At 41.6% G+C, this 13,532-nt stretch overlaps 1 protein-coding gene across 2 annotated transcripts in view; it reads left to right on the top strand.

Annotated features, from left to right (window-relative positions):
* The window catches only part of CAMK1D (calcium/calmodulin dependent protein kinase ID), a 235,208-nt gene that overhangs the window by 191,852 nt on the left and 29,824 nt on the right, over positions 1 to 13,532 (top strand). For both annotated transcript variants that reach the window (XM_054178014.1, XM_009900264.2), the window contains exons 5-6: positions 4,677 to 4,803; positions 12,302 to 12,377. In XM_054178014.1, coding sequence (XP_054033989.1) covers positions 4,677 to 4,803; positions 12,302 to 12,377 — 203 coding nt within the window. The remainder of the gene's footprint in view (positions 1 to 4,676; positions 4,804 to 12,301; positions 12,378 to 13,532) is intronic.

Below are 13,532 nucleotides of genomic sequence, written 5' to 3'. Positions count from 1 at the left end.
GCTGAATAAACACTGATACATTCAAAACTCACAAAGTTAGGTCGGGTGGGTTGGTTGGTTTGGTTTCTTAAATGCATTTTTGTTTGGTTTTTCTTAAATACCTTTTTTTCCCCCAAAATGTGTTTTAAAATTAATTGCATTGTTAATACAGTTTAATGCTGCAAGTTTTGGCAACTCCTCTTAGTGATGATTGTAGTGCCATGAATGGGACCTGAGTGTTATGCCTCAAGATGGATGAAAAATTATGGTGATGACAAACACTTTTATTTACTTTTTATCTGCTGATGTGAAATATTGTGTGGTATGCATTAAGACATGACAGGATTGTTGCCAAAACACAATGCAGTGGGGCCAAATTAAAGCCCATTACTGGTGTAATCACCAGCACCAGAATTCTTGAAGATGGAACAGTGCCCAAAAGAGGCAGGGGATGGCCCTTTTTTGTGACATACTCAATGCAGGCGTTTCTCTCTGCAGTTCTTTGACTCCAGGCGTGAGGTTCTTTTAGCTGTGTGTGGGCTGTTCTGTAGGGTTGCAAGCTCTTCCACACCTTACTGCTGCAAGGGACTTGCTGCAGTCCTGTTCATCTCTGCCAGAAGTGAACATCCTACTGTCTTTACTTCAATAGACAGAGTTGAATAATAGAAAGAAGAAATTTTGGAGTTTGGGGTTGGGGGGTTTGTTGGTTTTGGTTGGGTTTTTTTAAGTATTGATCTAACACATTTTTCAGGCAAAACCTTGAATCCATTGCAGGAAAATATACGCTGATGTCCACACATAATATTTCCTCCTCCATGTTGTACAGTTGAGTCCTAACAGTTCCAAATAATGGATTTTCTCTAAGGGGGCACTGGCTAGTTCTCCATCTCCTACAGTCTTCATGTGTTGCCCTCGGTTCACCTTCATTTCCTCCTCTTATGCTGAAGTATGTAGAAATATTCTCATATTTATTGGAGTTCCAGCACATTTCAACATGGAAGCATAGTTTAGTATTTTAACATCACCAACCTTCTCCCAAGTTCAATTTGTAGAGAATAACTTCAGCTTCTTTCTGCCAGCAGTGGTTTTGGAGGGAGGTCTGAGTCCTCTTAATTCAGACACCCTATTGTACAAGCTCTCTTTAAAGGAAGGCTGTAGAGCTCACTTTAAAACAGATTAGTCTTATTAAAAATCCCCCATCATAAAAGCTGAGATCTGGTCATTGGGAAGCAGATTCATCTACAAATTAGTTTTGGAGTTTATGTAAGGACATGCTGAGTTTAGATCAAACCAACCTTCCCCAGTGGCATTCTGGGGTGAAGGCTCTCTCTTTTTCTCTTTCTTTGTTTGCAAGGGCTTGTTTAAAGGGCTCATAAAATATGGTATGTGAGGAACACTTGCTGTGAATTTCTGTTACCACAAATATACCATGATGGTGAAAACAGGGATATAATAAGAATTTTTATGGTCTCAAAGTATCAAGATAAGATTAAATTTCAAATTGTGATCCCCAGTAAGAAACTTGGGGAAAGAATCCACTCTATAAAAATACAACCCTTGAAACATCCATAACAATTATTTATTGTAATTATGTGTTATTCATATACCAAAATAGTACTTGCTGTAGTTGGGAAAAGTAGATCTAGACTCCAAGTCTCTAATCTAAGTAACACAGTAGCAGATAACAAGAGATGGCAGTGGATAAAGTCCAAGGACTGAAAGGCTTGAGCAGCTTCACTTCATACAGAGTCAACTCATTAACACTCTCTGAATTAGCCAGTTTGAAGAACCAGAATTCTTTTAAATGAGCTTTAAAGAAATTTATGTTTTTAATGGATGGGGTTTGGCCTTGCTAAATATAAGTGGGAGCCTGAGGTGAGTCAGCAGAAATCATTAGGAAATAATTGTCTTTCCCTTAATACCAGCTCTACCAAGCCCTCAGCAGATCAGAAGTGCACTAGTGAAAATTAGGACACACATGCTGCCTGAAAACAATGACAGCATTATAATGGGCAGTTAAGAGAACTGGAGCTATGAAGTATCATGAGAAAGATACATAGAATCAGAGAATCATTTAGGCTGGAAAGGACCTTTAAAATCATCAAGTCCAACCAAGTGCCCATGTCCCTCAGCACCACATCCACATATCTTTTAACTCCAGAGATGTTGATAGAACCACTTCCCTGGGCAGCCTCTTCCAGTGCCTGACAACCCTTTTGGTGAAGAAATTTTACCTTATGCCAAGCTTAAACCTCCCCTTGTGAAACTTGAGGCTGTGTCCTCTCAGCCTGTCACTCACTATTTGGGAGAACAGGCCAGCACCTACCTTGCTACAAGCTCCTTTCAGGTTGTTGTAGAGGGCAGTGAGGTCTTCCCTGAGCCTCCTTTTCTGCAAGCTAAATAACCCCAGTTCCCTCAGCTGCTTCTCTAGGACCTGTGCTCTAGACCCTTTACTGCCTCTGTTGCCTATCTCTGGACCTGCTCCAAACCTTTGATGTTTTCTTGTACGGAAACCCCAAACTGATCACAGTATTTGATGTGCAGCCTCAGCATTACCAAGTACAGGGGCACAATCACTTCCCTGGTCCTGCTGGTCACACTGTTTCTGATACAGACCAAGATGCTGTTGGCCTTTTTGGCCACCCAGCACATTGCTAGCTCAAACGCCCCCAGGTCCTTTTCCACCAGGCAAGTTTCCAGCCACTCTGCCCCAAGCCTGTAGTGTTGCATGGGGTTGATGTGACCCAAGTCCAGGACACAGCACCTGGCCCTGTTGAATCTCATACAGCTGACCTCAACCTATCAATCCAGCTTGTCCAGGTCTCTCAATAGAGCCTTCCTACCCTAAAGCAGATTAAGACTTCCTTCCAACTTGGTGTCATCTGCATACTTACTGAGGATGTATTCAATCCCCTGGTCCACATCATTGATAAAGTTATTCAAGATAAGTGGCTTTGGTACTGAGCCCTGGGGAGCACCACTTGTCACTGACCACCAACTGGATTTAATTCCATTCACCACTATTCTTTGGGCCCAAGCATCCAGCCAATTTTTTACCCAGCAAAGCATATCCTAGAATGCTAGAATCCTAGAATGCTAGAATCCTAGAATGCACTGGATTGGAAGGGACCTTCAAAGGTCATCTAATCCAACCCTTCTGCAGCAAGCAGGAACATCCCCAGCTAGATCAGGACATATGCCCATCTAAGATACTCATCCAAGCTATGAGTAGCCAGTTTTTCCAGGAGGATTCTGTGGGACATGGTGTCAAAGGCTGTACTAAGTACAGACAGACTACATCCACAGCCTTCCCCTCATCCATTATGTGAGTCACCTTGTCATAGAAGGAGATCAGGTTAGTCAAGCAGGACCTGCCTTTCATAAACCCATACATATATGGTACAACTTTGTAGGTATTTTTATGAACAGAATTGGCTCCCTTTTTGTCTCAGTCACAGCTGGTTCACAGCTGTGGATGCAGCTTGTAGTTCCTCTCATGGCCATGGATAAAGACATCACCACGTGGCTTCAAACTGGGGACAGAGAGCCAGAAAATGCTTTAAACTCAACTTGAGGATAAAACAGAAACCTCTAGAGTTTCTGGGTGGAGGTGATGTCTCCTCTCCCACCAGTGTTTCTTTATACCCACTTTTCCCAGAACAGGAGGTTCCAGCATGGAGTAGGGAAGCCAGCCCTGCCAGGGCAATTGCTCTTTCTTACAGCTCCAAGCTTGGATGTATTCCAAGGAGTTTGATGATGTTTTGTGGCCATAGCTGCCATCTGCTTCTTGCCATTTCCTGGAGCACACAGCAGGCTGGTAGACAAAATGTGTTGCATATGGGTGGGCATTTGTACCAGGTTCTGGACACTTTTATAGGTGAAGACCACAAGGTCGAGGTGGTGCAGTGGCCTCCCATTACCCATGACTGTCAGCATGCCAGCAGTTGCTGGACCTTTCTGTGAGCCCAGATATTAAGTAGGGGAAGTACTCTCACAGCACTTAGCAAGAGATTTGCTGTGTAGCAGCAGCACATTCAAAACATATGGATGGAGGACTCTGCTGTAGCAGGTGGAGTTTGCTGGGCTTTCCAACCCTCCTGATGTTGGTATAAAGTCACTGGGCTTTGTGGAGTGACTCTTGTTTCTTACAATGTAAACAAGTCATTGTGCTTAGTGCTGCAGCATTTTTTCCTAATCATCTCTAACTAAAACATCCTCCTGCAACTCTGTTATTTCTTATAACAGTTTACTTTCAGTGGAGAAGATATAAAATTTATCTAATGCCTATTGCTTTCCTTTTTCTAAATTCTTCATAAAACTTTTCCATAACACTGCCTGGATTTACTATATTTACTTGCCTTCAAATGAATCCTTCAGTTTTGTCACTCTGAAGCGGTGATATGCAGACGCATCTCACAAATAAGGGATGAGCTTTTTTTCTTACTTGCAGTGCCAAAGGAGAAATGTGTTATCCCAGGAAAGTTGCTCAAAGCTCAAGGTGTCAGCTTCTTCCAATAGTTGCCATACAGGAGTCTGGAGAGGATCTCCATATAGGTTGTAAGAGCATTTGGTTTAGGGGAACAAAAGTATTTAAGTGCATGATGCAACAAAGGATTTTATCAAATGCAACCCATCAACTGAGAGAAGTTGTTGGACTTAACATGTTCAAAACTCATTTTGCTTATTCTCCTTTCTAGCCTGAGAACCTGCTTTACTACAGCCAGGATGAAGAGTCAAAAATCATGATCAGTGACTTTGGGCTGTCAAAGATGGAGGGTAAAGGAGATGTGATGTCCACAGCCTGCGGGACTCCTGGCTACGTTGGTAAGAGATTTACTTATACTGTCCATCCACTCTTCCCAGCTGCAATACGGACACATAGTAAAAGGGGAACAATGCTTGTTTTCCAGTACCATTACATAGTGCACATAAGATTTTCCAGATGTTTGTTAGAAATAGAGATCTCAGAAGTTGGTGGTGCTCTGGTTTGTGTGTTGTTCTCCTTTGGGGCCCCATCCTGCAATCCAGCTCAGGGTTTGTGAGGTTCACTTTCATTATTTTAATCCTTTGCAAAATGCGTTTTCTCAAAGACACTGCCTGTAGATAAACTAGGAACACATGAAGAATATCCTCAAATGCATTGATTCTACAAGCACCTGTAAAACCAGAAAGCTTTACCTAATGTAACACATATTATTTTAATCACAAAGGATAACATTTTTCAGATTTCCCCTGACAGAAGACAGTAAAATGAATGAACTACATTTATTCAGACACGTTCAGTAATCCTTTGATACAAGCTCATTAAGTCACTGACTGCTAGATATCAGTATGCAAAAGCTCTTCAGAGATCCTTGAGCTTTCCTGGACGGTGTCAAATTGTTTCCTGTCATTTAGCCTATGCTCTTCAGTCCATTGAGTAGTGACTGTACCAGGCTACCAGTCAGCAATGTGTTTACCAGCATCCTTTTTAAAGAAAGGTAAAGTGACTGAATGTGAGATTATATGGCAGGTCCTGACAGGGTCTATTTGAGCAAACACTATTTAAAAGGCTCACTTCATGCATGAGGTGGATTCAGTAAGCCTATGCCTCTTGCAATATCTAGCTAGCCAGATGAGATGATAAAACTAATCTTTGGGGTATCCAAGAAATTCATGAAACTAAAATGACAGTGGTTTTGTCTCTGTTTTTACCATCAGGGAAGACCTGAGGTTTTCCAGCAGGTCAGAGAGAGGCTCCTTTTGCTTTGCAGCTGCCCCTTCACCTGTTTTCATTGCTTTCATGATGTAAGAACTCAAAGAGATGATGGGGTTATGACACAGTGATATGCATTTGTCCCAGGAAGACCTTTTTCTGGGCACTGTCTTCACACTGCACAACCACACTCTATCCTGATACATCAGGGAAAGGAACAGATTTCTTAGGTTTCCAATGATTGTGAGCCATTAGCCCATCATTTCTTTATTTTAAGACATACGAGTCAGGATGCATCCTGAATAGCTGTCTTCTGTTATCACACCAGACTGGAAGTCTTCCAAAGCACTAAGAAGAATTGGGCTGAGACAGCAATTTTCATATTTTTTGCTGTCAGCCCTTCTATGCTTAACATTTTTTTATTTTGTGAATAAGTCTGTGAGACACTAGGAAGCTCAGATGATGATTGCTGAAGCGCTGATGAAAATGAGGGAGTGTGTCTTTGCTTGGGCACTGTGAGATCTTGTATGGTCTCCTCGTGTAGCTATTTGCATAAGGAAACCTCCTGTTTTGGAGAGGAAGCTCTCCAAGTGTAACAGAAATTGTAGTGCTTTGAGAGATGTTTGAGAGCTCCCATAACTCATGATCTGGGCACTGATAGCTCCACAAGTGCCTCCAGGCCTGTTGTTACCTTACTGAACACAGGATTTACTCATCATAGTTCAAGAGGTCACAACTGCTTATTGCTGAAGTGCTGAAAGCAGATTTTCCCCCTCTCTCACAAAGAAAACCTCTTTAAATGTTTGTTCTTTCTCTTTTGTTTTTGCACAGGAGACAGCTCTTCTTAAGTGCTGCTTTTGTTGTTGTTGTTGTTGATTTGTGGGTTTTTTTTATATAGAATTGGTTGTCCAGACAATGTTTTCCAAGCACAGAGAATTTTTGTTGTCAGTCTTCACAAATGGGCCTCCATGAGCATTGTACCTGATGGCTTCTGCATGCATGGTCTGCAGTTTTTCCCCATCCAAAAGCTTTCATCCCTTCCAGCACCACTACAGTTTGCAGCACCTGCCCAATGCCCTCAAATAAATGTAGAGTCACAGAATCATAGAATGGTTTGGGTTGGAAGAGACCTTAAAAATCATCTAGCTCCAACTGCCCCACCATGGGCAGGGACACCTTTCACTAGACCAGTTTGCTCAAGGCCCTGTCCAACCTGACCTTGAACATCTTCAGAGGTTCCTTCCTCAAAATAGCACAGTATGAATACTTGTCTTCATCTGCATTGGGGCCATCACTCACAATGCATTTCCTGGTGCTTGTGGTAGTTTCTTTAAAGATTTGCAGAACATCTCATTTTCTAGGATTTTAAGAGGAATTAATTATTTTTGTCAGTTTAACCACTGAAATTACTAGAACAAAAAAATCAGCCACATATCATGTCAAAAGCACCCAAGGCTCTGTTACAAAGTCATTAGCACCTGCTGTTCTTTATACTTATCTCCAGAAATGGATCTATTCAAATCCTGCTATGCAAACTGCTGGTCAAACTTCTCTCTCAGTAGCAGACCTGATTTCATTTCATGTCTGCTGCCCAAGTATTTGCAATTTTGCAAACCCTTCTGTTGTGTCTATCTGATTTCCCTGATTAGGATATAATTTCAACCTGTTATGTTCCAGTTTTTACCTCAACTTTTCTTAGTTTCATGTCCAAAGAGCAGTGGTACCTGAGATGTGGTTCAGATATTCATTGAATAATGGAGGGTGTAGTTATTAAACTTCTACATAACTATCAGTTTTCTGAGTATATCTAAAATATGCATATCCAGCAGTGCATTAGCGCATTCTGCCTTACAGATTAAATTGCTGTCAACAGTTCAGAGATCCTATTCCTTTGGGAGTTCTGTCAGAGATTGTGGTCCTCTGGTGAAAAGTTGACTGTTAGGATAATTTAACCTGATTAGTTAACCTGCTTTTGTTAAGATGCAAGAATCTAAATGTTTCCTTATGGAAGAGAAGGTCTGATAATACAACCTTCTGTAATGAAATGGTCTTACATTTTCTTATCTTCTTACCACTCTTAATTCTCTCTCCATTTCTTACGGAGGGAGTCTAGGTGATGAGCTGGGACTAGATGCCCAGCTCTGAGATAACACCTAAACTGGTAAGGTGAGGCAGCTTGTGTGGCTCTTTTCATTGTGAATTAGGTGACTGAACTGGCTTGCATGGATCCCATCCATCACCTACACTGAAATGCTGTTTTCAGCCCCCTGACTGATTTGTGTGATTGTGACCAAGATTTGTATAAGCCATTAGGGATGTATCATTTTAAACATCATAGATTTGGGTTACTCAGCTTGAGGCCGTTTATAAGACCATGATTTTGGTGAAGGAGGTGATCAAAACTACCTGAAAGTGACCAAAAGGTCATTCCAGTCACTCAGCAAATTCTAAAGAAATTTTGGCTGTTTAGGAATTAGATCTTACTGGCTTTGGTTACTTCTGCAGATGGAACTTAGACTTGCAAGACACTTTAAAAAAACATTGAAAAAAGTATTAGAAAGCCTGTCTCAGGCAATCTGATCTCCTTTTGCAGAAATGATGAACTATGAACTGTGTTTGCGGCTGACCAATATCTCAATCCTACTAAGATTTAAAATTCATACTCTGATTCCCAACACAACCTCAAGGAAAATTTTGTTGTATTTCCCTAGTGTAGGAACTGGGTTTGACCCTGCATGTGTGGTTGATCCCTCTACACCCCACCTCACTCACTGGTTTTTATCCTCTGTAGGGCTTTTATGAAAGGTCAAGTATGCCTGTTCTGTACCTGTTCTTTAAACGTCCATTTGAAACAGGACTTTTACTTCTTTCAGTTACTATAATCAAAAAATCCCTAAACAAAAGAGCAGATCATCTGGCCTATGAAGCATATCTGTATGTACCTGAAGGTGAGATGAGGCCCTGGGTTCATTACCAAATGTTTTACCTGCCACATGTTGCTGGTAGCAATGCTGATTTGGCCTGAAACACAGTTCTTGGATGTGGAAGAATGGTCCAGGTTTGCTTCATTGACTTCCTTGTCTCCAAATGATCATTGTATAGGATTTAAGCCCACAGTGATTCCCTGGAGAGGTTTGTTACTGGAAGCTTTTACTCAGCTGGCATTTCCCCAGCAGAAGAAATGGGAGCTTTGACTTTCCCCTTTCTCCTTAACTGCTGTTTTGTGTCCTCAGCCATCTGTGTTGATCCTTTAATGCCATCAGGTCTTGGATTTTTTTCGTTGCGTTTCCTACTTTCGCCTCTTGGCACCAATCTGCTATGATATTTGAGAGCTCCTCTGACTTGTTTTTCAGCTCATTAAATATTTCTTCTCCATGTATCAGAGACAGATGATGCTTAACTATGTTCTCCTGTTCCTGTTGCATGTCTGCTTTTTGGAACAAAAACTAAAAGCAGCCATTTGATCTTAAACTAACTATTTAAACCTCCTGCCTTTCTTCATAAAGTTTACCAAAGGGAAGTTAATAGCCTCACATTTGCTTTGGTTTGATCCTATGGTGTTCTTACCTGCTTCACAGCTACTACAAGCACCAGCAACTGCAGCAGCACAACTTCGATGTTTTAGGAGGGAGAATCTTCATATAGTTCACATCCCTTTGTCTCAGATTTGCTTTCTGTTATGCTAATGTGGCATATCTGTGTAATGTCAGGAGCTCACTAGAATCCCTGGTGCTCAGGAGCCATTTGTGTAAAATTTTCTTTGGGGGATATAAGACATGTAATGTTTACTCTTGAAAATGATGCAAACAGGAGCAGACAGTCAAAGGCAGAAGAGATATGCAAACAAAATGTTGGGAATTTGGAAGGACTACAGATTTGGAAGACATCTAATCACCTAAAGACAGGGGGGAATTAACTTCTTTCTTCCACATATTTTGTTGCAATATTCAGTCACAGGGAGGGAATGATAAAGGAAACTAAGTCTCACAAACCCTCTGTTGCACATTTTGAACAAAAAAAAAAAGGATTCTTCTTACAGCATAATTTGGAGGCAAATTGGGAGGGTTCAGGAAGAAAAAAAGTCAGACTAAGGGACACAAGTTGCTTGGGAAGGTTGTCTTGAGTACCTTTGAGGAACAACTGCTTTATACAAGAGAAATTTAAATTTTACAGATTGTCCCAGCTTCTTAGATTAACTGGGAGGCAGTGACTGGCCAAATAGGATGCCTTCCCAGCACTTTATTCTTTTATCCCAAGTTCATCTTCAAATTCACCCCTGCCAGACTGACTAGTACCAAACTGACACACAGATCTTGCAGATGCCTTTTAGACTTCTACAGCTCTGACCCCTGTTGTAATAAGAACATTTTAACTTTTATTTTGATAGATTATGTGTGCCTGTGCATGAGCATGCCGATGTCCTGGAAGGAGTCAGAAGCTTCTTGGGAATATCTAAGGCCAGGTTAAGAGCTGTACATGTTAGGTACAAGGGAAAGAAACCTCCTTTGCCATGTAGTGGATAGGTGTTGGAGTATTCACATATTACAACAGTGTGTTAACATTAACAATATATTAACCATAATTTTAATTTTTTATAAATTCAGTAGGCCCAGTTTGCTGGATGACTTGAAGACTGGGTAATATTTACCCTGTGCTGCAGAAAGGGGCATATCCCAATCTTCCAGAGTCTTCATAATCCAGCTGCCAGTTGCATTTTTACCTAGCTATATTTTCACCCCCACTCCCCTGAATTTTCTTCCTTCTTACAATATGTTCCCAGTGTGGCTTGACACTTCCTATCATTCTGCTGCTTGTGGAAACACAACTTGGATGCCCTCATCATCCCTGCCCATGGTGGAGAGGTTGGAGTAGATGACCTTTGGCATCCCTTCCAACAACCACTGTCTTCCCTTCAGTCTCTTCTATAAACTCCCATGCTAAGCAACAGAAAGTCTTTCCTGTTTGTGATTATTGCTTCCTCTTCCCTTCCTTTCTGGCAGTTTTGACTTTAGTTTTGTTGACTTGTCTACCTCAACAAGATGACTCTTTGAAGAATCCTTACCAGTACACCAAAGCATAGGCTCAAGTTTTAATACATTTATGTGCTGCACATTAATTTTAGCTGTTCTTCAAGCAACTCTTTTGATGTTGGTAAGACTCCTAGCAGAGGAAGATGTAACCCTAAAGAAATATTTTTGCTGGGACTTGCCCATTCATATTTTTTTACAGCATTTGAACTCCAGAGCATTCAGAGGAAATACTGTGTTTTTTAAAACCCAGTGTAGCAAGTCTGCTTCAGGAATGCCCCAGTCAGTGATTTCTTGCATTACTGTGGACATTTTCTTTGGAAAAAAAGTGAAAAGGCTTCTTTCAATGAAAAAAAAAAATCAGTCACAGGCTTTTAAAATTTAGGTTCAAGAATTTTAATTGAAAAGTCCCAACAAGGAAAACATAATATTCCAGGCTCTCAAACAAAAAAACATCACTTTTAACTCTCACTGGTGTATGAACTGGAGCACCACACCTATGAAAAAGGCTGAGAAAGTTGGGGTTGTTCAGCCTGGAGAAGTCTCCAGAAAGACCTTATTGTGGCCTTTCAGTATGTAGAGGGTGCTAGAAGAAAGATGTGAATGATCAGGGCCTGTTGTGACAGGACAAAGGCTCGTGGTTTTAAACTATAAGAGGGGAGATTCAGAATGGATGCAAGGAAGGCATTTTTTAGAATGAGGGTGGTCAAACACTGGCACAGGTTGCCCAGAGAGGTGGTAGAGTGTGCCATCCCTGGGAACAGGTCAGGTTGGACAGACTCTGAGCAATGTGATCTAGTGAAAGATGTCCCTGCTCACTGCAGAGGGGTTTGGACTAGACCTTTAAAGGTCTTCTCCAACCCTAAACATCCTCTGATTCTGTTCTATGATTTTAAGATAGGAAAGCAGACCCACAAAGAGTTTCAATAAATGCCCAGGCTCTCACTTCCAGCAAAATTCAGGCTATGCTGTCTGAAAGCTGTAGAGGCAGAAGTTCCTTTCTGCATGTTTCCAGTCCCTGCTTGTTTTAATTTCTCCGTCTGAACTGTGCGTCTGCCCAGAGGCAGAAGGACAAATGACTCCCTCTCACTCTGACATCCAGCAGGCTTTGGAAAGCAGCTGCAGGTGCGGTGACAGCTCTCCTTCCCCTCCTGCAGATGTAGCTTATCACCTCCCTGACACACTGCACTTTCCTAGTTGTCTTTTCACATCCCTGGTTTGGCAGAACGATGTGGTAGAGCTAGAGGCAGCCAGGTTAATGTGCATCTCAGCACTAGTGCAAAGCTTAGCATCATTTTCCTCAAAGTCTCCTGAAATTCCTCTGACAGCTAAGTGATGGCCCTCTGCCTCTCTGGCATTTTTTTGTACTTAGTTTTGTTTTCTGACCTCTGAGTCAGAACATGGGGGGGGAAGGGGGTTGCTTCACTTTAGGAGTCATCCTTCATTGTGAGAATATGACCTTCAGAAACATCAGGATATCTGTATGTATGTAAAGGGCAACACAGCATCTCAAAGAGCTTCAAGTTTCAGGGTCCTACCTTTTGACCACTTTCAAACATTTGGTCTTACAACATTTGCTTGTTTGTCTTTTTCTTTTCAGCTCCTGAAGTGCTGGCCCAGAAACCCTACAGCAAAGCTGTGGACTGCTGGTCCATCGGGGTCATTGCTTACATCCTGTGAGTATATGTTGAGTTTTGGGACTGGCAACATGCTCTCCCACCATGTACAACTGCCCACTCAGTCCAGGGAAACAAAGTTAATTTCTGACATTTCTACCCCAGGATAACATGAAGTCTGGACAGCTCCCAGGTACATAAAGGCTGAAATTTGGGCAGAAGTGGTAGGAAATTAACCGGGACCTTCTGAGAACCATCATCTGCATCCAGCTCTGTGTGCATGAGTTTATGAAACCACTGCTAATATTTGGATTGAGGAAGAAATGCAGAACTTGTTGCCTGTGTGCCTGTAGGAAGACTCAATCTAGCTTAGGGGCCTGTCTTGATGGGGTAGTCTGTGCATAGGGCAGAGATCTGTGAGTCCAGGTGTGCCATTCTAATAACAGTTGTGTGTCATTCAAATAACAGTTGCATAGGTTGCATCTGCACAGCCTAGCAGGACCTATTAATGCAGGTCTTTGAGAGGAGGTTGAGCCTTTGCTATGGACTGACTCAGGGTGACCATGCAGAGAACAATGACCTTGATCCTTCTGTGCAAGAGAGCACAGAGCTGCTGTGTAGCTGTTGGCTGCTGCAGAAACAAATGTCTTTTCACACCAGCATTTCCTTTTTTCAATTTTCCCTTTTACTGTCGCAGTTAAACAAGACTGAAGGGAAAAGCAGCTCCAAAGAGGCACAGCATTAAAGCATTCCTACGTTGTTCCCTTTTTCCTTATGCAAACATTTCATGGCTTCTCAACATGAATAACTTTTTGATGACGTAGTAGAACTATTTTTTGCCAGGACACACCTCATTGCTGTTTATCCACTCTGTGCAATATTAGTTCTTTACATTTTCATTTAGTCTGGAGGGTAAGTTATATGGTACCCCAAATAGCCTTTTTTCCTAATATTAAAATAGCCTAGGCAAGCCTGATTTATTTGCATGTACATTTACTTCTTTGAAACAAAGTCTTGCCTAAAAACATTAGCTTTATGGCTGGCTTTCCAATCTCCATGAATATTTGAAAACTTGTTGAGTACAAAACTTTGCAGAGGAATGGATTTATCTTGGAGCAACCATCAACAGCAGGGTGCGAAAAGCTTTTGCATAACAAAGCAAAAATCAACAGTGTTGATTCTGACTTTATGGCAAAGCCCAGCAGGATGTGCTAC

Source organism: Dryobates pubescens, chromosome Z, assembly GCF_014839835.1.
Source record: "Dryobates pubescens isolate bDryPub1 chromosome Z, bDryPub1.pri, whole genome shotgun sequence".
Lineage (NCBI taxonomy): Eukaryota > Metazoa > Chordata > Aves > Piciformes > Picidae > Dryobates > Dryobates pubescens.
The sequence above is the reverse complement of the archived record's forward strand: the minus strand, read 5'-3'. Positions and strand labels throughout refer to the sequence as shown.